The 25,407-nt window shown below is 42.3% G+C and overlaps 1 protein-coding gene across 2 annotated transcripts in view; it reads left to right on the top strand.

Annotated features, from left to right (window-relative positions):
• Mtmr6 (myotubularin related protein 6) overlaps nt 1–21,834 on the top strand; it is a 42,669-nt gene extending 20,835 nt beyond the window's left edge. The window contains exons 5-15 of one of the 2 annotated variants that reach the window (XM_052733054.1): nt 489–617; nt 9,152–9,286; nt 10,338–10,451; nt 11,693–11,825; nt 12,677–12,786; nt 13,148–13,273; nt 15,774–15,823; nt 16,212–16,412; nt 17,865–17,990; nt 18,646–18,772; nt 19,727–21,834. In XM_052733054.1, coding sequence (XP_052589014.1) covers nt 489–617; nt 9,152–9,286; nt 10,338–10,451; nt 11,693–11,825; nt 12,677–12,786; nt 13,148–13,273; nt 15,774–15,823; nt 16,212–16,412; nt 17,865–17,990; nt 18,646–18,772; nt 19,727–19,975 — 1,500 coding nt within the window. In that variant the 3' untranslated portion in view covers nt 19,976–21,834. The remainder of the gene's footprint in view (nt 1–488; nt 618–9,151; nt 9,287–10,337; nt 10,452–11,692; nt 11,826–12,676; nt 12,787–13,147; nt 13,274–15,773; nt 15,824–16,211; nt 16,413–17,864; nt 17,991–18,645; nt 18,773–19,726) is intronic. The other variant, XM_052733053.1, reaches the window with a different exon arrangement.
• Nucleotides 21,835–25,407: the final 3,573 nt, after the last annotated feature.

The following is a 25,407-nucleotide window of genomic DNA, read 5'->3' as shown; positions in this document are numbered from 1 at the left end:
ACATTTGGTTTTGGAGTGATTGTAATTTTAGGTGCTGATGTCTGGTTTTGTCTTTGTTGGGTGGGTGTTTTGTTCCTTGGTTTCTGTTTCCTCTCTGGTTCTTAGGAGAGTGTGATAGCTGTGTGCTGCCTAATAGGAAATTTATCTGGGATCCTGATAGGTCTGGTCACTGCAGGTGCAGGTAAAGTGTGTTTGTAGGTATTGGCGGCTGACACTTTGGAATGGGGATGGATTAGGAGAGGGCATGAGAGGGTCCATAGGAGGGAGGAAAGCAGGGTGTTCCACCAGGATCTGCTTCGTCCCCTAAGAATGTGGGCACAGAGTGAGCGGAGGCCACAGCAGAAGGTCTGCTACAGAGCTGGGGATGAGACTTGGGGATTGGACTTGGAGGAGTGGAGGGTAAGGAGAAGATCTACAGTTAGCCCATCTGCTTCCACTAGCCTCGTGGTTTTTGGTTGGAGTTAAGTACTTTCATTTGATATTCCCAGGTCTGTGAAACTTACCCAAAAGAGCTATATGTTCCAAAGTCAGCCACCCCACCAATGATCATGGGCAGCTCCAACTTCCGGAGCAAGGGCAGACTTCCAGTCCTGTCCTACTGCTGGCAAGGCACCGAGGTAAGAGACTTCTCTCATTTAATAAGTACAGTAAACACAGGTAACATTCTAAGCATCCAGAAGAACACTAACTTTTGGTTTTGTTTTGCTTGAGATAGAATTTCACTATGTAGCTCTTGCTGTCCCAGAACTCACTATATAGACTATGCAGGCCTTGAACTCATGAGATCTGCCTACCTTTGCCTTCTGAGTGCTGGAGTTAAAGGCATATGCCACCACACTGGGCAGTGAATTTTACCTTTTACTTCACAGGCTTGCTATTATAATGTTTGTAACAGAGACGTGCTGACTTTTCACTATTGTTTTTGAAGTCATAAAACAAAACTACCCTGAATTCTCCTTTTCTACCTTCCTCTTCCTGAAATGCCTTAATATTGGGATCAGTGAATAGATAGGTCTGTTTCTTTTCTGTAGTTGTCCTTTAGTCCTATGTGTACTTAGAGAAATCGGATAGCTTGCTTGTGCCAAGGCAAGCACTGAAAGCGGAAGAGAACCCAGGGCATCTGGGCTCTGTGTGAACAGTGTGAGCCCTTCACATGGGAAGGGTTCTGTAAGGAGCAGGAAGAGGAGGCTTACCCACATTGATGTGGTGGCAGGGCTTGCTTGTCCTGTGTGTCTGCACACATGCATTGCTGGCACTGGAATCCAGGGTCTCCTGCTCTACCCTGAGCTTCACCCTCCCCCCATGAGAACTTACCTTCCCAGCTTCCTGATAGTAGGGATAGCCTAGGTGCTGTCTTGTTTGTATCTTTGCAGTCTCATAAGGCAGGCCTTGCTGATGACTGAGGTTCAGAGGCAGCTTCCACACGGGTGGGTTGAGTACCTTGCCATTTCTGACTCCCAAGCCCTTGTAAACTGATTTTTAAACTTATTTCCCCTCTTTACCCAGAAGGCTTTTTTCCTGGGTTCAGGAATTTTATAGTGATGTGCCTTGGTATATCATTTACAGACTGCCCATAAACTCTGATCTCAGCTTGAATAAGGTACTTCTGTTTTTGCAATGTTTTCTTTTCTCTGTTCATTTTCTTTGTATTTTTTCCTTTTTAGCTTGTGTTAGTTGACAGGCTTCCTGTGTAAGCCTCCATTTCTGCAGCTTTCCTTCCTGCATCCCATGTCTCTGTTTTCTGGAAGAGTTGTTTAACTGTCCTTCTCATCCAGCTCTCAGGTTCTTTAGTTCTGAGACTGTGTTTGTGACATTAAGGGTTCTTTCTCTTTTCTGAATTTCTTTAGTCAGTTTCCTGTTATGTGATTTGGTGACAACAGCTCTCAAGCAGACAGGCTTTTGTTGTTCATTATTTTTTTTTTTTTAAGGAATTCTGTGTGTGTCTCCCTTTCCTCATGTTTCACCTGTTAAAAGTTTGCATGCCTGAAGTTGTGTGCCTTTGCATTTTTATTTTTCTGCTATGTGTTTGGCTTCCTCACAGTGTGCTTTTGCTAGTGTAGCAGCAAAAGGATTTTGTGTGATGTAACAGTTATGAAGGGTGGCAGGAGCTCCCATTCTCCTAGATAGACTATATTTTATTCTCTTGTTTGGGGAAGTTCAAGGCTTCATTCCCATCCTTTGCAGGGTCCAATCGGATGTTAATCCTCTTTGTAGACTAAACTTTGTGTTCAGGGAGGAAAGATCTGGAGCAGCTCACCCTTCTGTGTGTTCAGCCACACCCTGTTCCTGCAGGTGCCAGCTATGACCTTGCTGCTAGATTTCCCTGCTCCTTCCTGTAGTAGGCTCTTTCTCTGCCAAACCATTTGCCTATTGCCAGTCTGCTGTTACCCCAAATGTCACCGCACCTCTGTTGAATTTCTTTGTCCATGCTTGTCCTGGTGGCCTCATACGCGTTGTATTTGTTAGAACTTTGTTCAGGTAAATTTTAAACAGAAGGTTCTAATTTACTTCTAGTATCTTTTTTTTTTTTTTTTTTTAGGTTTTTCGAGGCATGGTTTCTCTGTGTAGCTTTGTGCCTTTCCTGGAACTCACTTTGTAGCCCAGGCTGGCCTCGAACTCACAGAGATCCGCCTGCCTCTGCCTCCCGAGTGCTGGGATTAAAGGCATGCGCTACCACCGCCCGGCCTACTTCTAGTATCTTAAGCCATAGGGAGTTTCCTGGCCACCTTGGACACACCCTGTTAGCATACATTGTTTTTTGGGAAGATAGGCTAAAAATACTCAGTGGTTGACTTAGTAATCAGAAAACAGCTGTAAAATGCATGTAGAGCATTCCTTTAAAATGGCAACAACAAGAAACCTGTTTATGCTCAGAGAATTAGGACACCACATTCAACAACAGAAGAGTAACTAAAACAATTTTGCAGAAAATAGGAAAGAACTCTTGAACATTAAAAACAGCATAACAGTCTTCATTTTCTTCTGCCATTGTAATTTCTCTGGTCATATTTTGTTTGTGCAGGTTAACTATACAGACATGTATGTGGAGGCCCATAAAGGTTTCCTAGTGAGATCTGAACTTGCTTTACCCAGCAGGGCTGCCTAAGGGGATGGATTGACCATGTGTGTGGTTACCAGGTGTTTGCAAGGTCTGCACTTGGCTGAAATAGGGGGAGGTCTTTTGCTCCACCCCTTGACATAAAAGGCCCTTTACAAGATGCAGGAGGGGCCAGTGGATATTGATCCAGGCCCTCCTGAGGCTACCCTGTGTTTCTATCTGTTTCTCTCCCCTCTATCTTTCTACCTAATATCTCTTATCCCTCTCTCCTCAAAAGTACCCTGGTGAAAAAGTGGGGGTGGGTTCCCCCACAGATGGTGCCAGGAACAGGGATAGAGGACTTGGCAAAAGGAGAGTTAGGGATATCATGGGTATAAGCGGGCATGCCCAATAATGAATTAAAAATAAAGGCGACAGTATTTTATTCTTGGGAGTGAAAGTAAAGTGGCTGAAAGAAATGCCAAAGTGAAAAATAAGGCTGTAGTAAATATCTCTATCTAGATTTCTTTCTTTCTCTCTTTCTTAATTTCTGTCTATAAAATTAAGGAAAAATATAGGATTAGGTATAGGAATATTGGGTAAGAAGAAATTCAGAATAAGAGTAGAATTAGGAATATTGGGTAAGAAAAAACTTAGGGTAAGGTAGGATATAGGAATATAGTGTAGAAAAAACTTAGGATAAGTTAGAAGAGCAACAAGACAGAAGGACTGTGTTCTTGGGACTGTGAATGTAGACTTCTGAGGAAGAATTGGAGTCATGAAAAAATACTATGAGAGGAAATGGGCAGAAAAAGATTCCTGTGGAAGCTTTTGGCCTATGGATAGCTTAGGTCTAAGCCCTGAGTGGCAGGGAAAAAATATTCCCTGAGACAGATGCGGGTGAGACAAAAACTTCCGCTCTACTGATATTGCCACTGTATGAAAACATCGTACCATCAGAATTAGTTTGCTCTTGGCCATGAAGCTGAAAATAAGGAATAGAAGTCTTGGGAAAAACTTAGTAATTTTTGTCTAAAAAACTGAAAGCTTTTCAGGTCTTTCCTTCTCAGATCTCTTTTCTTTCTATAAGAGTGAAATTAGATTCACCTGGAACAACATGTATCAGAATGCGGAAGTCACCTGTAATTGCCCCAGTAAAAACACCTCTTGGAACATAGTAAACCCTTTCTGCTGGTCCTATCTCCCCTTCAAGCCAGTATTAGAAAAACAGCAGACACTTTGGACCCTAGCCAGAGTCCCCTACAGCTAGGGCCTAGTAAGAGATGCCCCAGGGAATGCAGGCAGAAAGCCAAGCAAGGGCAGCTTCCCTCAGGGTGGAGCGGCAGCAGAGGTGGGGACCTGGGGAAAAGCTGCTGGTGTGGAGGAAGCAGTAGCTGCAAAGCTGCAGTGGCAGGACGGGAAAAACTGAGGCAAAATTTGGCCAGCAGGGACATCAGGAGCCACCCACCCAACCTCGAGCCCCGAGTCAGTAAATGAGGCTACACGGTGTCCACAACTGAGGAGAGGAGTGAAAGAATCCCTCTGAAAAAGCTCTTTTCACTGACCTGGTGAGGCTGGGAAGCAAAGCCACCAAATGTGACCTGCTCTGGGGACAGTGCCAGGTGAACTGAGAGTGCAACAGCCAAAATTGGCCACAGCTGGGACCTGGAAGGGCTGCTTAGGAAATGTAGTTCACAACAGCGTGATGGTATAGAAAAGGTAGCTTGGAAAATGTGGTTTGTAACAGTGTGGTGGTATAGGCAGGCCCTGAAGAAAATGCAAACAGACCGGGACCAAAAAAAAAAAAACCTTTCAAATGTTCCCCTTAACAGAGCAACAAACAGCCCAAGGGAAATAATGCCAGTACTATACTGCCCCAAAAAACTGCTTTCTCCCAAGCGCTGCTAGAAAACTTAGCCTTACTTCCTGTAAACGAGAAACAGGTGATGCCTGTCAAGAGGCAATTAAGATGCTAATGACGCTTTTCAAATAATTTTGAAACCTTTAAGAAAGCAAGGGAAAGTTGTCCGTACATTAGAAATTGCTTATGTATGAAAAAACTTATGGGCAATGGAAAACTTGGGTCGTGCTATGAGATGCTAGAGGGGACAAATGAGGATAATCAGAGAAGTTCTTTGCCTTTTGGACAGTAGCCTGCAGTGAGTGATTTCTTTGCAAATCTAATGGGAGAACAAGGAAACGTGTATTCAGAAAGGAGTGACTGCTTTGTAGATGAGGACCAAACTCCAGAAAAATCTAGAAACAATGGTAAATTAGGATGCTTGCTTAATGAATGCACTGATATTTGTGAGAATAGGAAAAATGTGCCACATACTGAAGGTTGAAAAGTTATAACTACAGCCTGAGCTGAATGACTCATGATCAAAGTATCACAGCAATTAGTAAAATGGCATCAGGGGTTGAGAACCTAGTGAATGAAGTAAAAATACTAAATCATGAAAACGTTCTTCCTCAGAGCAAGCTAATAAAAGATGTGTTTCATGATAAATAAAACAACACATCTATGTTCTTGACTCCTTTGGACAGTAGCAGTTTCTGCGAACAAATAACCTTGTCAGAAACATTGGTCTAATAAAAATCTATCAAAGACAAGGCATCGTTGAAAGAGCTCATGGCAGTCTAAAAAAGCAGCTTAAAAAAACTAAGAGGGGGGAAAATGGTACTCTTAGTCATCAAATGAAGCCTCCTGGCTGCCTGAGTTTGATATGAAACATTTTACTTGTTTTATCAGAAAAATCTAAATAATATCAATTATAGACGATTGAGATTAATGATCTACTGAACAATGTTTTCGAGCAATGTTTTACATATTATGCTCTATTTTTTTATCTAGACCTTTTAATTTCATAAATAGTACCATAAGAGAAGTGTTTCTTATTTCTACTTTTTAAATGACGTCTAAAGAAAGTAATCTCTGTCTTGTTGGAAGAATAATGTAAATAGTTCTTTTAAGAAATCTCTTCTAGATAGGTGCTAAAGTTTGTAAAATCGTTCTATAGGGTTTCCTTTTGAATAGAAGTTTGTAAAAAGTGTAAATAAGTATCCTGATATTTATGCTACTTGTAAACATGTTGAATGTAAGTTTGTAAAAAGTATAAATGTTGAGTGTTAAAAAGTGTAAATGTTAAGCCGGGCGGTGGTGGCGCACGCCTTTAATCCCAGCACTCGGGAGGCAGAGCCAGGCGGATCTCTGTGAGTTCGAGGCCAGTCTGGGCTACCAAGTGAGTTCCAGGAGAGGCGCAAAGCTACACAGAGAAACCCTGTCTCGAAAAACCAAAAAAAAAAAAAAAAAAAAAAGTGTAAATGTTTAATCTAAGTTTGTAAAAAGTGTAAATGTTGAATGTAAGTTTGTAAAAAGTGTATAGTGATGTTCATACTAGAAGTGTTTTTATTACTCTTTACCTTCAGATATATTTGAACACCTTTTATGATAGCTTAAAATATAATTTTGTGGTCCCAGTGACCCCTGGAAAACTTAAGCGAAGGTGTCATAATTAGGGGAGCTTTTCCCTCTTCTTCCTCAAAGTTTCTACTTCCCTGTTTCTATTTAGAAAGGGGTAGGCCTCCCACAAAGGGGTAGGTCTCCTACAATCCAGTTAGTTTGTACAGAAATTCTACTGCTGTGGTAGGAACACATATGAGCTACTTAAACAGCTAAAAGTGTCTTTATAATTAGCATGGGTTTTTGTTTACTTGAGTGGATGCTTTGAAGTGTTTTGAAATGACTGTTTTCTCCTGGGAATCAAAATAGTCTCTTGAAAATTTTATTGAACATCTGTTAGGAGAGAGTTTTGATTTAGAAAAATGCTTGGTGCAGCTAAGACTGCTGTAGTCATCTTAGACCAATTCTAAAAAGGATATTCCATCTTTATTATCCTCTACTCCTTTCCTGTGAGGTGTGGCAGCTATGGATATCATTGTGAATGTTTGCAAGCTCTTAGCAGGTCAGAGCTGAGTTAAACTTTGTACCCCCTCCTGCCAGAGGCTGGTAGCCAAAGCCAGGCAACTTTCTTCTTGATAGCTTCCAACCTAAGCCAGAGTATGCTTGATGGAAAGTGTATCTCCATGATGGGTAAGGAAGATTATTCAAGAAGGATGACCTAAGACAGGCACAGTCTATCTGAGGGGCCTGGGGGACCACTTATTATATCAAGAAGGGAGAGTTGTAGAGGCCCACAAAGGTTTCCTAGTGAGATCTGAGCTTGCTTTACCCAGCAAGGCTGCATTAGAGAATTGCTTGAACACATGTGTGGTTACCAGGTGATTGGAAGGGTCTTCACTTGGCTGAGCTAGGGGGAGGTCTTTTGTTCCACCCCTTGGCATTCCCATAAAAGGCCCTTTAGAAGATAGAGGAGGAGTTGGTGGATATTGATCCAGGCCCTCCCGAGGTTATCCTGTGTTTCTGTGTCTCTTCCCTCTATCTTTTTACCTAATATCTCTTATTCCTCTCTCCTCAAGAGTACCCTGGGGAAAAAGTAGGGGTGGGTTCCCCCACACATGTACTTGTAACACTTTCCCCAATGATACTATATTGGAATGTTTTTGTAGAGTAAAACTGGAGGTGACATGGGTAAGATTGAAGAGAAATATATGCTTCTAAATCTTTTAATTTTTTAAGGAATTAAAATATAGTAAAAAAGGCCGGGCGGTGGTGGCGCACGCCTTTAATCCCAGCACTCGGGAGGCAGAGCCAGGCGGATCTCTGTGAGTTCGAGGCCAGCCTGGTCTCCAAAGCAAGTACCAGGAAAGGCGCAAAGCTACACAGAGAAACCCTGTCTCGGGGAAAAACCAAAAAAAAAAAAAAAAAAAAAAAAAATAGTAAAAAAAATACATCACTTACTAATTCCTTTTTAATAGATATGTCTCTCCTTAGATTATCTTTTTTCATCTTTATGTCTCACCTTTTAAAAAGCTTTCTGATTTTTAGTAGGGAACTAAAATTTCAGATGTTGTTAATTTATATTTCAATTCTTATTTACATATATAAGTGTTTTGCCTGAATGTATGTTTGTGCACCAGGTATGTGCCTGTTGCCTATTGGATCCCGTGGAACTGGAGTTACAAAAGGTTGTGTGAGTTTCCACGCAGGTGCTGGGAACTGAAACCCAGTCCTCTGGAAGAGCAGTAGGTGCTCTGACCTGCTGAACCATCTCTCTAGCCCAAGATGTTGTTAATTTAAAAGTTCCTGTTAAGGGTGGGAGAGATGACTAGTGGTTAGAGTACTTCCTGCTCATCCAGAGGACTCGAGTTCAGTTCCCAGCACCATGTCCAACAGCATTTTAGAATTTCGTGACCTATATGTTTTGCTAGCCCATCTTCTTTACCTGAACTTTAGCTGAAATTATCTTGTAGCAATATAAAACCAGAATGCAGGTGTGTCCTCCTTGATTAGACAGTTGACTGAGTGCTGCACCTTGGGGCCACAGTGTTTTAAATTCAATTTAGATTTTGTGTGTGTGTGTGTGTGTGTGTGTGTGTGTGTGTGTGTGTGTGTGTGAGTGTGTGAACAAACTAGATAAGGAAACATTTAGTTTTCTTGGGAAAAGACAATATTGAAAAGTGTCTTAGGTTTTATTGCTGTGAAGAGACACCATGACCATAGCAACTCTTATAAAAGAAAACGTTTAACTGGGGCTCACTTACAGTTTCAAGGTTCAGTTCATTAATGTCATGGTGGGAAGTATAGTGGCATGCAGGCAGACATGGTTCTGAAGATGGAGCTGAGTTCTACATATGGATCAGAAGGCAGCAGGAAGAGAGTATGACACTGGGCCTGGCTTGAGCATCTGAAACCTCAAAGCCCACCCCCAGTGACACACTTTCTCCAAGGCCACACCTACTCCAACAAGGCTGCACCTGCAATAATGCCACTCCCTATGAGTCTTTGGGGGCCATTTTCATTCAAACCAACATAGGAAGTGTAGGCAGCATCTAGATTCTGACAGGTATTTAAATCAAATAATATTTCAACATTAATGCCTTCTAATTTTCTTCCAGACTTTAAAATACATAGTATGTTTGATTTTAACACTATAGGTCTTTTCCTAAGCTTTTAGAGTCTTTGTATAATCTGGTTTGTCTTTTTAAAATTAGGCTGTCATTTGTCGATGTAGTCAACCATTGTCAGGCTTCAGTGCCAGGTGCCTGGAGGATGAGAAGTTGCTTAAAGCCATTAGTACAGCCAACTCAGGAAACCACTACATGTATGTTGTGGATACCAGGCCCAAGGTATGTATCCAAGTACCATTCAGTCTGTTATCTTTATTGTTTATGTCTTTAATTGATGGGAATAAATATATTTGCCCATATATAACATATCTCAATTGTAGTTTTAAGTTAGCAAAGGCTAATGTTATGAAGAAAATCAGTCCTCTGAGGGATACTAATTAGGAGACCAGTTCTCAGTGCTCTACTCTAGGCCATGATTTCTTCTGTCTCCTGATATAAAACATATCTATATAAACACATATGGAACTCTTTTTTTGTTTTTGTTTTTGTTTTTTCATGACAGGGTTTCACTAAGTAACTCAGGCTAGGCTAGAACTCACAGAGATCCTCCTGCCTCTCCCTCCCAAGTGCTGGGATTAAAGATGTGTGCTACCATGCCCTACCACATATGGAACTCTTAAAGATGTATTAAGTCTTACCTTAATACTCTCCCCCAAGTTTTCTTTTCTTTCCTTTTTTTTTTTTTTTTTTTTTTTTTTGAGACAGGGTTTCTCTGTGTAGCATCACACCTTTTCCTGGAACTCACTCTGTAGCCCAGGCTGGCCTCAAACTCACAGAGATCCTCTCCTGGTTCTGCCTCCCGTGTGCTGGTATTAAAGGCATGCGCCACCACCGCCCGGCTTGAGACAAGCTCTTATGTAGCATTTGTACTAAGTAGCTAAGGATCCTGGTTCTTCTGCCTCTACCTCCCAAATGCTGGAATTATAGGCATGCACCACAATACCCAGCTTATCACTCTCTTTGTTACTAAAACTGTTAATTGACAAAACACTTTGTGTTAAAATAGTTTGGCCATTATTTGAAAGATTAAAAACTAGAGGAAATAATTATTTAATGTAGGAAACACTGAACTAGAGAACTGTAATGAACAGGAAATTGCCGCTATCCTGGTGTCTGTGGTACAAGGCTAAATTCTTATCATTGAGACTGAATCAGAGTCTGTGCTTCTTTTTATGTGCACGGTAGGGAGCTGATTCACATAGGACCCTGAAATTAGAGTAATTACAATCTTCAGCGGTGACAGCTAACTTTATTTTGATTTCTGTTATAGCATCGCATGCAGAGCTGGTGGGATACACAAAAGGACATTGGCAGAATTATAGTGAGGATTTCTTCAAAAATCTGGAATGATGAGAAAATAAGAGAGAGCGATGAGAAAAAGCGAGTGAGCACTGTAGAATGAATGAATACAAGTGACTTTAGGCAGCGTTGTGAAAGGGGCCATAGTGTCTTAGTGATTCTCCATCACTATGCAACCTCACAAAAGACAAATGGAAAATACAGAAGATGAGGATAATTCGAGTAAATTAGAAAGTGTTAATATTAGAAGTTGGTATTAATAATCTTTTGTTAAATATAAAAGGCTTTCTCAGGACTCAAGAGTTGGTAATGTCTCATAAAAAAATTGTGTTCCCTTGTTACTGGAGGCCTGTAATCTAGTGATTCTTTTTAGGTGATGTTAGATATAAAAGGTGATTATAGTATATACGTTTTGAAGATAAAATCTGACTGATTTGTAGCTCAAGACCTAATAGTTTTTATTTATATAATTGTCATTGATACAGAAAATACTGATTTTTTTTTTTACTTTTCTAAGTTTAAAATTAAGTAGTAATGATATGGAAGCATTTTAAATTTTACTTCAGTCATCATAGATGCTGGTAACTATTGAGTCAGTGGGTATAATTCATGTGTACTTATTACCAGCCCCAGGCCCATTCACTTAATGAAAAGTTATTTTCACCTAATTTAGGTCATTTTCTTCATCCATACTCATATGAAAAGAATAGTAATTATAGTAACATATTGTGGGAAAGAAGCCAGCAAGCCGAATCCTAAGGGTGTCTCTGATCAGTCAACAGTCTGTTTTTCCTCTGGAGAGCAGTTTCTCTCAGGCACGATTCTTGGAGCTGTGCCAGGCTGGTGGATGATGCTGTACACAACACAGCTGTAGTGCTGAGTCTCCGTGGGCAAGCTCCGTGGCATAGAGCCGCAGTTCACATCTGGCTCTCAGGGCACCTGTGGTTCTGATCCTGCAAATTGAGCTCTCCAGCTCTACCCATCTCCAAATCTAGATTTAGATAGGAAACATTCCTTTCTTTTTCATTTTGAGTTGTTACAGAAATGTGAAAAGCTGGTGAGAATGTAGATGAATGATCTTGAATTTTCGAGTCTGCTGAACTAGACTTTCTTCTGTGTGACAGCCACATTTCCCCACACACTGCCCTTCTTCACTGCTGGTGATGTGGCAGTTTTGCTTGTTAAAAAATAGTAGCTTGTTCAATTTTGATGAGTTTCTTTAAATGCTCTCCTGCCTATGAAGTGTGACTTACTGTTTTTATGGCATTTTGGTAAACTAAAGATAAAAATAATTTGATTCTAAATTTCTAAAATTTTGAATTTTAGCTGAATGCAATGGCTAACAGAGCAGCTGGAAAAGGTTATGAAAATGAAGACAACTATTCTAATATTAGATTTCAGTTTGTTGGAATAGAAAATATTCATGTCATGAGATCCAGCCTTCAGAAATTACTAGAAGGTATGATTATTCTACACCTTTTAGAAAGCTTTGTGAGATAGAAATATAGGAATAGTCACATAGGGCTTTGAATGTTCTGTCAGTCACACTCAAAAAGTAAAGAGAATGTGGGATTGATGTTGGTAATATACTTACCAAATAATACTTTTAATAGTAAAAGTATTATTTTTAGCATGTAGTGAGTATAAAAACTGACAGACTAGCCTCTCTACCCCTCTCCTTCCCTCTTCTTCCTTCCCTCTCCTTCTCTTTCTCCCCCCCCCCCACCCCACTCAGTTGCTTACTCATATCGTTTTGAGAAGGATTTCATTTAATCCAAGGTATCCTTGAGCTAACTCTGTAGCCAAGGCTTGCCTTGCGATCCTGATCCTCTTGTTTCAGCTTCTTGGGTGTTGGGATTACAGGTGTGCACAACCACATCCTGTGAGACCTTTTATTGTCATCAAGTCTTAGAAAGCAATAGTGTTTCTATACTTAGATCTCACTTCGGCCTAGCCACATTTCAAGGCTCAGTAGCTTCATTTTGGGTGAGAGCTGCTCTATCTGAACAGTTCTAATGGTTTACAGGTTACAGTGTTACACTGTTGTTAGAGATCTTTGAATAGTCATTATATTCTAGTCATGATGTCATATGAAATAGTTAAACTTTTGCACTACCTTTTAAAAGGCAATCAAACATTTGTTTTAAGCCTAAGGAAGGACAGAAAAAAGGCCCCCAAAGTATTACTCAGCCTCTAATAGCACATTTCACTTATATGCACTTTCTCCAATTCACTCCCTTGCGATATCCTGAAAGGATGAATGGGAACTCTAGCCCATTCTAATTGAAAACCTTCTTCCCTGTTTCCTAGTGAATGGCAACAAGGGGCTTTCTGTCAACGACTTCTACTCTGGTTTGGAGAGCTCAGGATGGCTTCGCCATATCAAGGCTGTTTTGGATGCTGCAATCTTCTTGGCTAAGGTAATCATCTCTCATTGGTTTGGGGTTGGTAAAATTAGGGAAGGAATGGATTTAGCCTTGGTACACATGTCTGTTCTGCTCAAACAACCTTTGCTCTTCTTTACCTCCTTAATGGAGTTCACTTCAGTTTGAAGTGGTACCTAATATGGAGATTTACAATTACCAAGTACTTAGAAACAACTGTTTTGTTTGCTTGCTTTGTTTCTGTTGTTTGTTGTTTTAATTACTGTGGCAACAGTGTTATTGCAGAGCAAGCCCTTCTTTATAGTGTGTATCTTCTAGTGTGGGTTTTAGTGTGCAACCTTATTGATTTATGAACAGTGTATTTTATGGGAATCTGAGTGTGTCATTTTTCCCCCAGGCAATAGTGGTGGAAAATGCAAGTGTGCTGGTGCACTGTTCGGATGGGTGGGACAGGACTTCCCAAGTCTGTTCCCTCGGTTCGCTTTTGTTGGATCCCCACTACAGGACAATGGAAGGATTCATGGTAAGGATTTGTTCCATTGGACACAGTGATTCATCTGTCCAGGGGATGCTTGGCAATGTTCAAAGACGGTTTTATACTAAGGTCATGTTGCTGGTGGGTTCTGCTAAGCAGGTGACCCTGCACAGGACAGTTCTTGTTAAAGATCCTGGGGCCCTGGCTGTCAGTGCTTCTGAGGCAGAGGACCTGCAGTTAGACTGAACTCCATTTGTGCCACAGTTTTTGGCAAAATACTTCAGATCTAGAAGTTGACCCCCCACCACCACTGCCCTAAAGTGTTACCAACAGAATTGTTGAGATTTTCTCCCACATCTTTATCTAATGAACGTATTGTGTAAAACACAGTACTGAACTTTAAGTCATGTTAAGGCATGTTCATTTATTGCTCTGATGGTAAGTGAAACATCGTGGTGTCATTTCTGTCTGTGAAACCAAATTTCTAGTTGAACTCGTTTCCTACTAGGCAGGATTTTATCTTCTGTTTATTTTGTTTTGTATTTGATTAGATTAACTTCCAAATTTTACATGGTAAGCCAGGTATATTAAGCTGAGTCTGCAAGTCTAGCATTTGGAAGGTGAAGACAAGAGAGTCAGGAATTCAAGGTCATCCTTTACTATGTTATCAGTTTGAGACCAGCCTGAGCTTCATGAAACCCTGTCTAAAAATAAAACAAATTTACATAGAAATACATGGTGAGTGCATGAAGAGATATTGGAGCTGTTTTTAAGCTTTTAATTATTAAACCGTGTCCTTGTGACAAGGGTCAGCACCATTATTTGGCTCTATTATCATACTGAATCAAATGGAAATAACAACAAACTAAATAGAAATACAAAATCTATAGGAAAATGGTGCTAATAAAAGATAACATTAAGCTTACTTTGCAAATATAAGTGAGGAATGTTATTCTTAGCTCCTTTGCTAGGCATTTGGATAAACCGTGTATGAAATGGCCAGGAGCACAGCAGAGCCCCTTTAGGAGACGTGGGTGATACATGAGGGAGAGAGTCAGCCTGGTGCACAGCAATTGTAGGGTGAGAGCCTGAGAAAGAGGATGCTGGGATGTGTACTTTCCCCTCTGGGCAATGAGAGCCATTCAGTAGTACAAAAAGAGCAAGCAGTAGCTTGATGAGAGATGCTCTGTAAACGTTACCTTGGCATCTTGAAGTCAGAAGGGGGTAGGACGGAGGCTGAGGGTCCAGTATAACGACTCTTGGGCCAGTTGAAGAGGGAGGACTGGAAGGAAGGCAGCAGAACACTCACAAGTAGACGGAGGTGATGGGTTCACGGGACAGTGGCAAAGGAGGACCAGTGCAGATTAGTCATGCACTGAATGGGAGTGGAGGACAGGAGCCCTCACCTAGGTTTCCAGGCTGCTGAGTCAGCGTCTGGTGCTTCCTGCTCTCCTCTGAGCTAAGGTGGGAGCAGGCTCAAGAGGATACTAAGTTAGGATGGATAGAATGATGGAGGCCCACCCACAGTCACAGTGTAGAGTAGACAAAGCCATCCATGATAGAGCCCATAAATGTGCTCAAGAAACTGCACTCTTGACCAGTTTGCTATGTTAAATGGATTTAACATTGGAGATGCCAAAAAAGATGACCATCTTGTCAAAGAAGGTGCTTGGTGACTGTGGGAGGAGGTTATGAGGTGTGTCAAGCACTAAGAAGGTACTTCAGATCTGACTGGGAACATTAGAGATCTGTTCTCACTGGCTGTGGGGGTGCATGCCTTTAGTCCCTGCACTTGGGAAGTTCAGACAAGAGGATGGGGTTACCAGGCCAACCTGGGTTTCATATTGAGAAGCTGATTCAAACAAAGAGAAAAGGAAAAGAAAAGAAAGATCTCTCTCATTTTGGTGGAGTTGGGCAGTAGAGAATCCATGACATGAAGACTCAACTGTGTAGTTCAGTCTGAGGCATGACGTCAGCGTTGGGATTTGAATAAAAGCTGTCCCTTTTATTGACTTTGTTTTGTTTCCCAAGAGACAGACTCTTGCTTATCATTTTTCTTATGTTTTATGTAAACAATGTACAAGTAAGCCAAATGGTTTAAACACCCCCCACCCCGAACTACCCAGAATTGGCCATTATTAACATTTTAATTTACATTTTCCTAGTTCCCCTCTCCCACCCCAAACTCTATTTGAGGACAGGGTTTCCCTATGAAGCCCTGTCTGGTCTTGAACTCTCTATTCTCCTGCCTGAGCCTCTGAGTGCTGGATTACATGGCTTTTCCTGGCCTTTTTGGTGTCATTTTTATATGTACAAAAATGTAATTCTGCCTTACCAGGTGTGCTCCTAATAAGTGCAGCAGGAACAGTTTGTCTAAGACCTCCTCTTATATGTTTTCACTCTTCTGTAACCCTCACTCTAGTCTAGGTCCTGGCCATCTTTTTACCTGTGGTATTTTTATATTTGTATTTCTGTTCTTAGCAGAATTGTCGCAACATTTTTTTAAGTTGAAAATAGTTATATAGTTGGTTTTGCTTTTTCTCACTAGGTTTTAATAGAAAAAGATTGGATATCGTTTGGGCATAAATTTTCAGAGAGGTGAGTGGCAATCCCATCTTTGCAAAATTGTACCACTGTGATCTGTTCTTGGGAGTTGGCACATCTCTGTGGTGTGAGCACTGGAGCTATGAATTGTAGGAAGCCAGACCTAACGTCTCCATTAGCTCTTTCTTATCGTGCCTCTGTTAGTTCTTGTGGCCATTGAGGTTTTCTGAGAAAGAGACAGTCTGGTGACAGGGCTGGCCTTGAACTTCTGGTCCTGCAGAGGTTAGAGATGTACACAAAAATGATGGTTACAAATGGACTTTTATATGTCTGAATTACATATGTAATATGTGTGTGTACTAGTTTTGTATGTTTAAGTTTACAATACCTAAGCAGTGAACTTCTTTCATTTTTAAAAGTATGTGCTTTCTGGGGGGGCTAGGTGTGGCCATCTGGACGGTGACCCAAAGGAAGTCTCACCGGTGTTTACTCAGTTCTTGGAGTGTGTGTGGCATCTGACAGAGCAGTTCCCACAAGCCTTTGAGTTCAACGAAGCGTTTCTTCTTCAGATCCACGAGCATGTGCATTCATGCCAGTTCGGGAACTTCCTCGGGAACTGCCAGAAGGAGAGAGAGGAGCTCAAGTAAGTGGATGATGAAAGAGGGCCTCTTCCCTCCGCCCCCAAACCACCCAAGTCAGCCGCCATAAGTCATGGCTGCACAATGAAGTGCCTGGGCACTTCCAAATAGAGCTGAATTGTACTCCAGAGTTTATTGTCTGTATCTTTGAAGCTTAAGTACTCTACTAATGTCTGCTGCCATCCCAGGTAATAGTAAAAATACCTTTTGAAATATACTTTGAAATATAATAGTATCCAGAAAAGTACATGTAGGATATGTAGCCAGCTCAGTAAATCTCACTACTTCATGTGCACCTGCGCGCGTGCGCGCGCGCGCACACACACACACACACACACACACACACACACACACACACACACACACAGCCAGTACCCAGGACAGGAACCCTCTGCTCTACCCTTGAAGTTTCCCTTGGCACCCCTCTTTTGTTTCTCAGAAAGTGTTGGTCACCAGTTTTGTAGCAGTAGAAGATGGAAAACTATGGGTTTGTCTTCTGGTAAGATGGCAGTTTATAGTTCTCCTCCCTGTGGGCAAACAAGTCTGCTGGCATTGGCTGCTACACGGTGTCCCTGATGTGGTCTGAATGCTGCACTTGACCCCCCAACCTGTTCTTTCCCAGCCAGCTTGTGTTTGGGGGCTTGGAGTCTGAGTTCAGACTTCTTACAGTAACAGCGAATCTAGAACTTCCTAGTGACATATAGAGAGGCTGTCCCTGGTTGTAGGTGGAAGACAGCCGCATGCCCACATTCCCGGTAGAGCTGACAGCAGAACTGAGGTGACATGGGAAACTCTAAAGGTGTAATGGGTGTGACAGATGAGTGGATTGTGCAGAGGTGAACAGTAAGGAACAAGATGACGTTGGCTTTGGGCTGTAGTCAAAATGGTTTATTATAATTAGCCCAGCGACTTTTCTTGGGGTACAAATTTATTTTAGGAAAAACTTCTCAACTGATACCAAACAATGAGAAGAGGAAAATAATAATGACTTTTTCTTAATAGTCCTTCTTAGAGCACACCTGTGGGCCATCTTAGGGCACATGAGACTGGTGCATGCCTGCAGCATCTGTTAGGCTCACTGTGGTGTATATGCTTCGTCTGCAGCCAGCTGTCCACTACCCACGTGCTTTAGATGAGCACAGAACCTGCATTTCAAACTCTGCCACCGACATGCATTTCTGTCCTGTAGTATTAGACGTCATGGCCCAGCCTGGGGCTGTGAGAATAAGGCAGACGAGCTTCACTGCACCAGTGTCCTGTTTTGAGGCTTGGCAGTCGTGGTGTGTGAGAAGAATCCCTGAGTGGACAAGGCTGAGAAACAGGTTGACCTGTAGCAGTGACCTAGCTGTAGCAGGTAGTCTACAGCTGGAAGCCACTGAAAGCAACCGCTTCATCTTAGACTTAGCAGCCTCTGTGCAGCACTGGGTGAGACTCTTAAGTTGTCCTTATTCTCTAAGGTTGAAGGAGAGGACTTACTCCCTGTGGCCCTTTCTTTTGGATGACAAGCAGAAGTACTTAAATCCTCTCTACAGTTCCACGTCTGAGACAGTCTTGGAGCCAAATACAGTTTCTTTCAACTTTAAGTAAGTTGGCACCGTTGAAGCATTTATATGGGATTTTTCTCAAACAAATTTGGGGAACTTCTTAAAATATTTATTTTATTTTTATCATTATTTGCATGAGTGTTTTGCCTGTGTGTATATCTGTGCACTGTGTGTGTGTGTGTGTGTGGCCTTTGCAGACCAGAAGAGGGCCTCAGATTTCCTGGAACCAGAGTTACAGATGGTTGTGAGCTGCCATGTGTGTGCTGGGAACTAAACCCAAGTCCTCTAGAAAAGCAGCCAGTGCTCTTAGCCACTGAGCCACCTCTACCCCCTAAAAATATTATTTTAACTAAACATATTTATGGGGTGCCATGTGATCGTTGTATACATGTATAGAATAATGACCAGATGAAGATAGTTAGCATTCCCATCCTTTTACACTGTCTTCTTGATTTTAATGAACAAGCCGTGTATGTTTATGAACAGTGATATTTGGGAACCTGTGTACAGCGTGTGCTAATCAGATGAGAGCAGTTGGTGTTTCTGTTTCATTGTTACTGTGTACAAGCTCCTCTCGGCTGTTTCTAGAGCTTCGAACAGGCCGTGTGAGCTTTTCCCACTCTGCTGTGCTGAGAGCTCCAGAGCTCACTATTTCGTTGAATGGTGTTTGGTTAAAAACTTCTTTGTCGTAAAGGTTTTGGAGAAACATGTACCACCAGTTTGATCGGACGCTCCATCCTCGACAGTCTGTATTGAACATAATTATGGATATGAATGAGCAAAACAAGCAGTTAGAGGAAGACATTAAAGACCTAGAATCTGTAAGTATTCTGAGTTGTCTAATAAACATATTTGTTTAATTTACTGAGTGGAAGTGTCTTCCGTTTTGGGTCTCCTCGATTACAGATGAAGAAAGTCTATTGCGCATTTCGTTTCCCTTTGTTGAGAATCAACTTCCAAATGGTGCTCGCTTTCTTCTCGGCCTGCTTACCTTTTCCTTTTTGAGTTGTCAGGGTTCCTTATATGCTGATTATCTGCTGGCTTATTGAAAATAGCTTTGTCTGGTCTAGTCTCCTCTTTTCCCCCTTCTGCTGTTCTCTTTATGCTCCGTTATGTGTGTGTGTTAAATCTCTCCCCACGGTAAGATTTCCCTATAATCATTTCTCTGCCGTCATATATAACAAAAAAGATGAACGAGTGTGTGTGTGTGTGTGTGTGTGTGTATTTTATATAGGTGTGTAAGAGAGAGAGGGAGAGAGAGAGAGAGGGAGAGAGAGGGAGGGAGGGAGGGAGGGGGAGAATATATGATAGACAGTTGTTTTTGTTCCGGGAGATTGTCTGTCTGCTTCTGAGGCAGATGTTTTTTATTGTCCCTTAGTGAGGGACACCCTGAGAGAAGCTCGCTGTAGTCAGCAGGGCCTTCAGCTGACTAAGGTGTGATTCTTGTTGTGTTAGAATGACTTCATTGAGCATGTCCTCCACCTTCCTGTCCTTACAAAACGCTTGTTAAACATCTTATATAATATATGCGCTTCTGGCACATGAAGACCTAGTAATCTTTCCAGTCAAAGCTGGTTGAATTGATTGACAAATGTAAAAGCTTAATGAAGCATTTTCCTTGATAAATTTAACCTATTGGGATTTTTAGTTACTGAGTTTATGATTGTGTATCATGTACAAGGGAAACATTTGTAAAAGCATACTTTCTTCACTTAACATAGATTGATCACCTATTATCTATAGTTAACTAATGTTTTTTCAATGTTCTGTTTTAGAAAATTACGCAATGCAAAAATGGCATCTTAACGAAGGACTTGCTGCATGCCGTTCACCCTGAGCCACCTGCCCTCAAAACCTCCCTGTGTCTGAAAGAGCAGAGTCTGCTTCCGGTGAACGACACACTTCGAGCTATAGAGGGCAGCAGCCCAGCAGATAATCGGTACTGTGACTACCCCGAGGAGTTTTCTAAGTCGGAGCCTGCTGTGGTCAGCTTGGAGTACGGTGTGGCGAGGATGACCTGTTAGACTTCTTCAGTATTTTCCTGGACTGACTGTAATGGACGAAATGTGTAGTGGTGAGGATGGTCTGGACACATGGGCACGGGGTTTGTCGAATGGCTTTGGGGCTTAACAGCAGGTGAATAGTTGAGAATAGGATCATAACTGCTCTTGAGAGGAATAAGTCAGCTAAGTGCCATTTGTAGCAAGATCAATATTCGTTTCTGTAGGAAGTGAGTAGTGTTGTGTGCACTTACTAGAAATGATTTACACAGTATACGAGTGAGCTGACGGTCTGCTGATTCAGATGTTAATTACAGCCAAGCTCAGATAGCTTTCCTGAAGTGTAATTTAACTCAGAGAAAACAGACCTGACAACCTGAACCCTTAATGATTGACATGGCATGTGCTTTCAGGTCTAGAGATGCGTGACTGTTCGTGTATTTTGCCATTTAGTGACGTTTTAACATTGAAGTGCCATGAAAAGTACTTCTGAGACAGCCTTAAAGTAAATTCTCAGTTTATTCGTTACGTTTTATAGCCAAGGACAAGGTGTCTGATTTCTCCTTTTGTCAGCCTTACTTCCTGAAAAGAACTGCACTCTCATCATGGGAGGGTCTCACGCTGCCGTGCTCCCGCATAGAGGGTTGTAGACTCTGGTCGTTCGTAATTGGCCAGCCCCACCCACACTCAGAGCTAACGCCTCTGAAGGCTTTGTTCTGCTTGTCATTTGTTTCAAGCTGCAGCTGACAGTTCATTGTTTACAGTTTAGAGGTCTGATTTCTTAGACACATGACCACGTTTGGCATTTACTTTCGGATTACTGCATTCTGTTAATTCTTACTTCGTGGTTGGCTTGAATCCTTTGCTAACCTCACATTTAAAGCAGCAAAGCTCTAAAGTGTTCTGAATACTAAGTACATTCTTAGCTGCCTGATCTCCTAGAACATTTCACGTTAGTGTTCCTGCCTACAAACTTTCAGGGAAAGCGAAAAGGGGTGTACTGATAGTGGAGATTTTGTTTGGTTGTGTGAATTTTAAAGCAGGCATTTTTATGTGGAATATATTTCTTTTCTCTTAACTCTAGAAGGGACAGAAAGGGAGCACTGAGGGGAGCCAGTTAATGTCCAAGAAAAGCAGCTTTAACTCTGGAAAAGGGTTTGCTTTGCTTTGTTAAAGTCATTCTTTATTCTGTGCACTAGGACATACCTATCTTTTCAAAAAATCACTTTCAGTTGACAGTATTACCAGCTGGCTTTGAAGCGAAGTTTAATATCATGGATGGCATGAGGTACAGTTCAAGGGCACTAAGAAATCTGCATATGTTATCTTACATATCTCCTGATTACACCTATACCTGTAATATTTCTTGTATTACTTTTGAACATATGTATCTTTTTTTGAAAAAGAAGGAAGCTCTATTGTATGTGATTTTTATCTAGTCCTGTTTATTTTTCCAATTCACTTCTGAAAGACCTTATGTAATAAAAACACTGCATTTTAAAAAGTAACAAATGTACTATAAGAATATAACATATAATTAATGGTGTTTAGACATTGGAAAAGGAAACTTAATCTCTGTAGCCACAACAGGAAGCTTTTGTGCCTTGGTTCCAACAGGTTGTGGTTTTAAACTCTTCTGTGGCAGACTTCTTAAAGTCATCATTTTGGTTCATTATGCTAATCTTCAACTTCACATGCACATATGTGTTTACGTGCCCACACACAGATAACATCCTGGGTGATGTACGGGGCATATGTTGGTGAAAGTCTGTGTAAATGTCTTAAAAAATTGGATTTATGTTCATTGTGTTTGAGGATGTATAGCATGTAAATTATTCCATGTATTATTTAAAGGCAATTAAATGTTCATGTTTTCCTTTGAATGTTTTTGTTTGTTTGTTTGTTTGTTTGGTTTTGTTTTTCGAGACAGGGTTTCTCTGTGTAGCTTTGGAGCCTGTCCTGGAACTCACTCTGTAGCCCAGGCTGGCCTTGAACTCACAGAGATCCGCCTGCCTCCCACCCCCCCCCACCCCCCCCAGTGCTGGGATTAAAGGTGTGAGCCACCACCGCCCGGCTTGAATGTTTTTCTTTGGGGAAAAAAACAAGCGAGGACCTTAGAGGAGAGCCTACCCCTGTCACTTTACTAGCCTGGCCTGGTTCCTGAGTGCCTGCTAAATACTTCTCCTTACACCCACAGATCAGGTTTTCTCTCGTCCCTCATTAAAGAAACTTCTCTTTGTAGCAGATGGAGACCATAACAGAAGTCCACACTGGCCAAAATGCACAGAACAACTGACCATGGGGTGCCTGGTACCCACTGGCACAGCTACAACCCAGCCCCAGATGTAAGGTTCAGGGAGCATAGCGGAAGTAGGGTGGACAGAAAGAGTGTAAGAGCCAGGGGACCAGGAAGTCTGCTTTGAGACTGATTCCTTAGAAATGACAGGAGCTACACCTGTCGTACCATAACAATGTGGCCGCCTAAACAAGACCTGGACAGTGACAGCACCGGCTGACATGGCAGCATGGACCTCACCGTAGACATACAACTACAGGAAACTTTTGGTTGCGGAGAGAGGGAGAAGCAGTCTGCCCCAGGGATAGTCCAGGAAATGGTTATGCCCGAGCAAGTGGTCAGCCCTGAAGTCATGTCCATACAAGCAAGTCTCAAAAGGGGAAACAGAGGCAAGTGGCATCAGGTTGTGCTGCTTTGTCCTCACTCAGGCAAAGGGTCTTACACATTCCCTTACCACAACAGTGAAGTTTTTAGCATTTCACATTCCGAAGGTTGTTGATAAATTCCTTGTATATACAAAACTGCTCTCTGAATAATTAACCCAGGCTAGTGGTGGCCAGGCTCAGTAGAGAGAGGTGCCAGTTGTGGAAGTTACTTCGTCAGCGGTGCGTGTTCTGGGCCATTGCCTGCTTGCATGTGGAAGGCTGGGTCCACCAAGTAGATCCACTCAAGACGAGCTGACCCAGGGACAGGCTTGGGTGCCAGTGTAAAGAAGAAATCATGGGCCAAGAAATGGGCAGCTTTGCTAGGAGTGTTTGGGACCAGTTTTCTGGATGAGAAGTAAGGTGGGGAACTATGAGAAAAAAGATGATCTCCCTTTCCCTCTCCTTCCCCCCTTCTGTTACTGTTAATCTGAAGAGCAAGGATTTGGGGTGAGCCTCTCCTTTTATGAAATTTTTTTTCAGGTCACCTTAAGAATTCTGAAAAATTTCCAGCTGGCAGTTCTCCATGTAACCATTTAGGTATGTCCTGCTGCTTGTGGGCCTCATGTTTCCAGGGTAGGTATGACCTTAGCCCACCACATTTGTAGATGACAGTGTCATAATTGCAAAAAAGTTAGACCCCCACTTCTCTTTTTTATTGACCAAGTCTTAATTATCGTCTTTACTTTTCCATCTACAAGTCCGAGTGTTAGCACAACTCAGGTGTATATACAACCCTTAACCTTTAGGAACTCTGTCGAGAAGAAAGACAGCCTAATAGTCTAGAGTAGTTAAAGACTGTACATCACGTACTTGATATCTTAAGAGAAAACAGGAAACCTGGTATTTTAATGCACAGTGTTGGTCCAGCTCTTTCTAGGAAAGTGAAATGTCCCTGTGCACAGTAACAGTGGGATTCGTAGCTGAAAGCAACTTTGAGGAGACAGGTCGACTCTGGAGTCCCCAGCTCGGTTTCTGGTCCCATCCATGGACACAGGCTGGGAGTCGGGAGTGGTAAGCCTCGAGTAGGAATGTGTATTAGAATTTAGCAGTGTTAGGGCTGGAGACACGGGTTCAGTTCCAGCAGCCCATGTTGGACGGCTCACAACAGCTCCAGGGCTTCTGACTCCCTCTTCTAGCTTCCCCAGGTACCCACAAACACGGCATACACACATAGACACGCACACTCATAAATAAAAGTCGAACAGAAGGACAAAGTTGAAAAATGGTTACTAAAATGGTTTTTTCATGCCACTCTGATAAAGTACCCGAAGAAGCAACTTGAGAGGGGAGGGACTTAGTTTGTTCTAGGGTCTGACAAAGGGCAGTGAGTTGTGGCGGAGAAGGCATGGCAGCATCCATGCCTCGCGGCTATGGTAGGAATGTGACGAAGCTAATTCATGAGCGAGGAGACAGAGGCAGACATCTCCAGCGGCCAGGAGCTGGGCAGGCTCTAGTCCTTCAGCCCTGCTCCTGTTGCCCAGGGTCTGCCAACTACACCCTGTATCCATTGTTCTGCAACCTCCCAAAACAGCGCCACGAGCCGGGGACGTCCACATTCCAGCTGTAACCGTTTCACAGCCAGTGCAGTGACTGGCTGTTGGGGTGGGTAGTCGGCCGCTTCTCCACGAGGCTTCAGCCCTGTCAACCAGGGAATGACATTTAGAAACCGAGCTACATTCTAGCTGTGCGGCTTGCTAAAGGAGTGTCGTTGCTTCAGGTGTCTAATTGTTTTAAGTGTTTGATTGATCTATACAGGATTTGTGTTTGTATATAGAAAGATGAAGGGGTCCAAACTTTTTCCACAATGACTGTTTTTAAATGAATGACTTTATCTTCTTACTCATGATATATCACTTCCATATAATTCTGGAATCTTCTGTAGCATCAGTTTTTTGTCCATATACCAAAGCCCTGCACAGCCAGGCATGGTGGCAGAAGCCTGCAATCCCAGCCCTCTTGAGGCAGAGGCAGGTGGATTTTGAATTCAAGGTCAGCCTGGGCTATATAAGGAAATCCTGTTTCAAAAAATAAAATAACTCAGCCTCCCCCCCCCCCAAAAAAAAAACAGAGTAAAATGCCCCATATGGTGACACAGTTGTAATTATCAAGGCTCTGTGGCCTGACTTTGCCCTGTCACTCTTCCCTCAGGGTCTTGGGGCTTTCTTTGCCCGTCCCTTCCCCCATTTTGAAGCATTTTCAACCATGGAGGAAAGTCGCAAAGACAGCGGCAGTGCCTTCCTCCCCAGCTCCTTCAAGAACCAGATACTGGTCAGATGCAGTCTGGAGATGGAAGCAGGAAGAGCAGAGTGCATCTGAGGCTAGCCTGAGCTACATGAGACCATGTCTCAAGGGGGAAAAGGAGGCGGGGACTCAGTCTAAAATGACATGTTGAAGTTGGTTTCCATGTGTTTTCAGTGTCTTCAATCAGGACGAGTTTCTGGGGATGTGGTTCAGTTGGCAGAATGCTTTTCTTCTTACACATCCTGCTACAGAGATGCTTGCATAGTCTTTTTATTGCTGCTCTATACAATAGGGAAGACATGGAGTCAGCGTGTCACCGGATGAAAATGAGTGGAAACGGAAGATGTAAGTAAGGCCGCTTAGACTCTGGAAGACAACCCCGCATGTCCTCTCCTGTATGGATCCCAGCTTCTTTTATATGTGCATATTTTTGCAGGAGTGAGTGTGTGGCTAGAGCTCAGGAAAGCAGAAAGGGGCCCATGAGAAGGGGGAAA

This window comes from Peromyscus californicus, unplaced genomic scaffold (genome assembly GCF_007827085.1).
Source record: "Peromyscus californicus insignis strain IS unplaced genomic scaffold, ASM782708v3 Scaffold_12__1_contigs__length_115047231, whole genome shotgun sequence".
Taxonomy (NCBI): Eukaryota; Metazoa; Chordata; class Mammalia; order Rodentia; family Cricetidae; genus Peromyscus; species Peromyscus californicus.
This window is presented reverse-complemented; position numbering and strand designations above follow the sequence as displayed.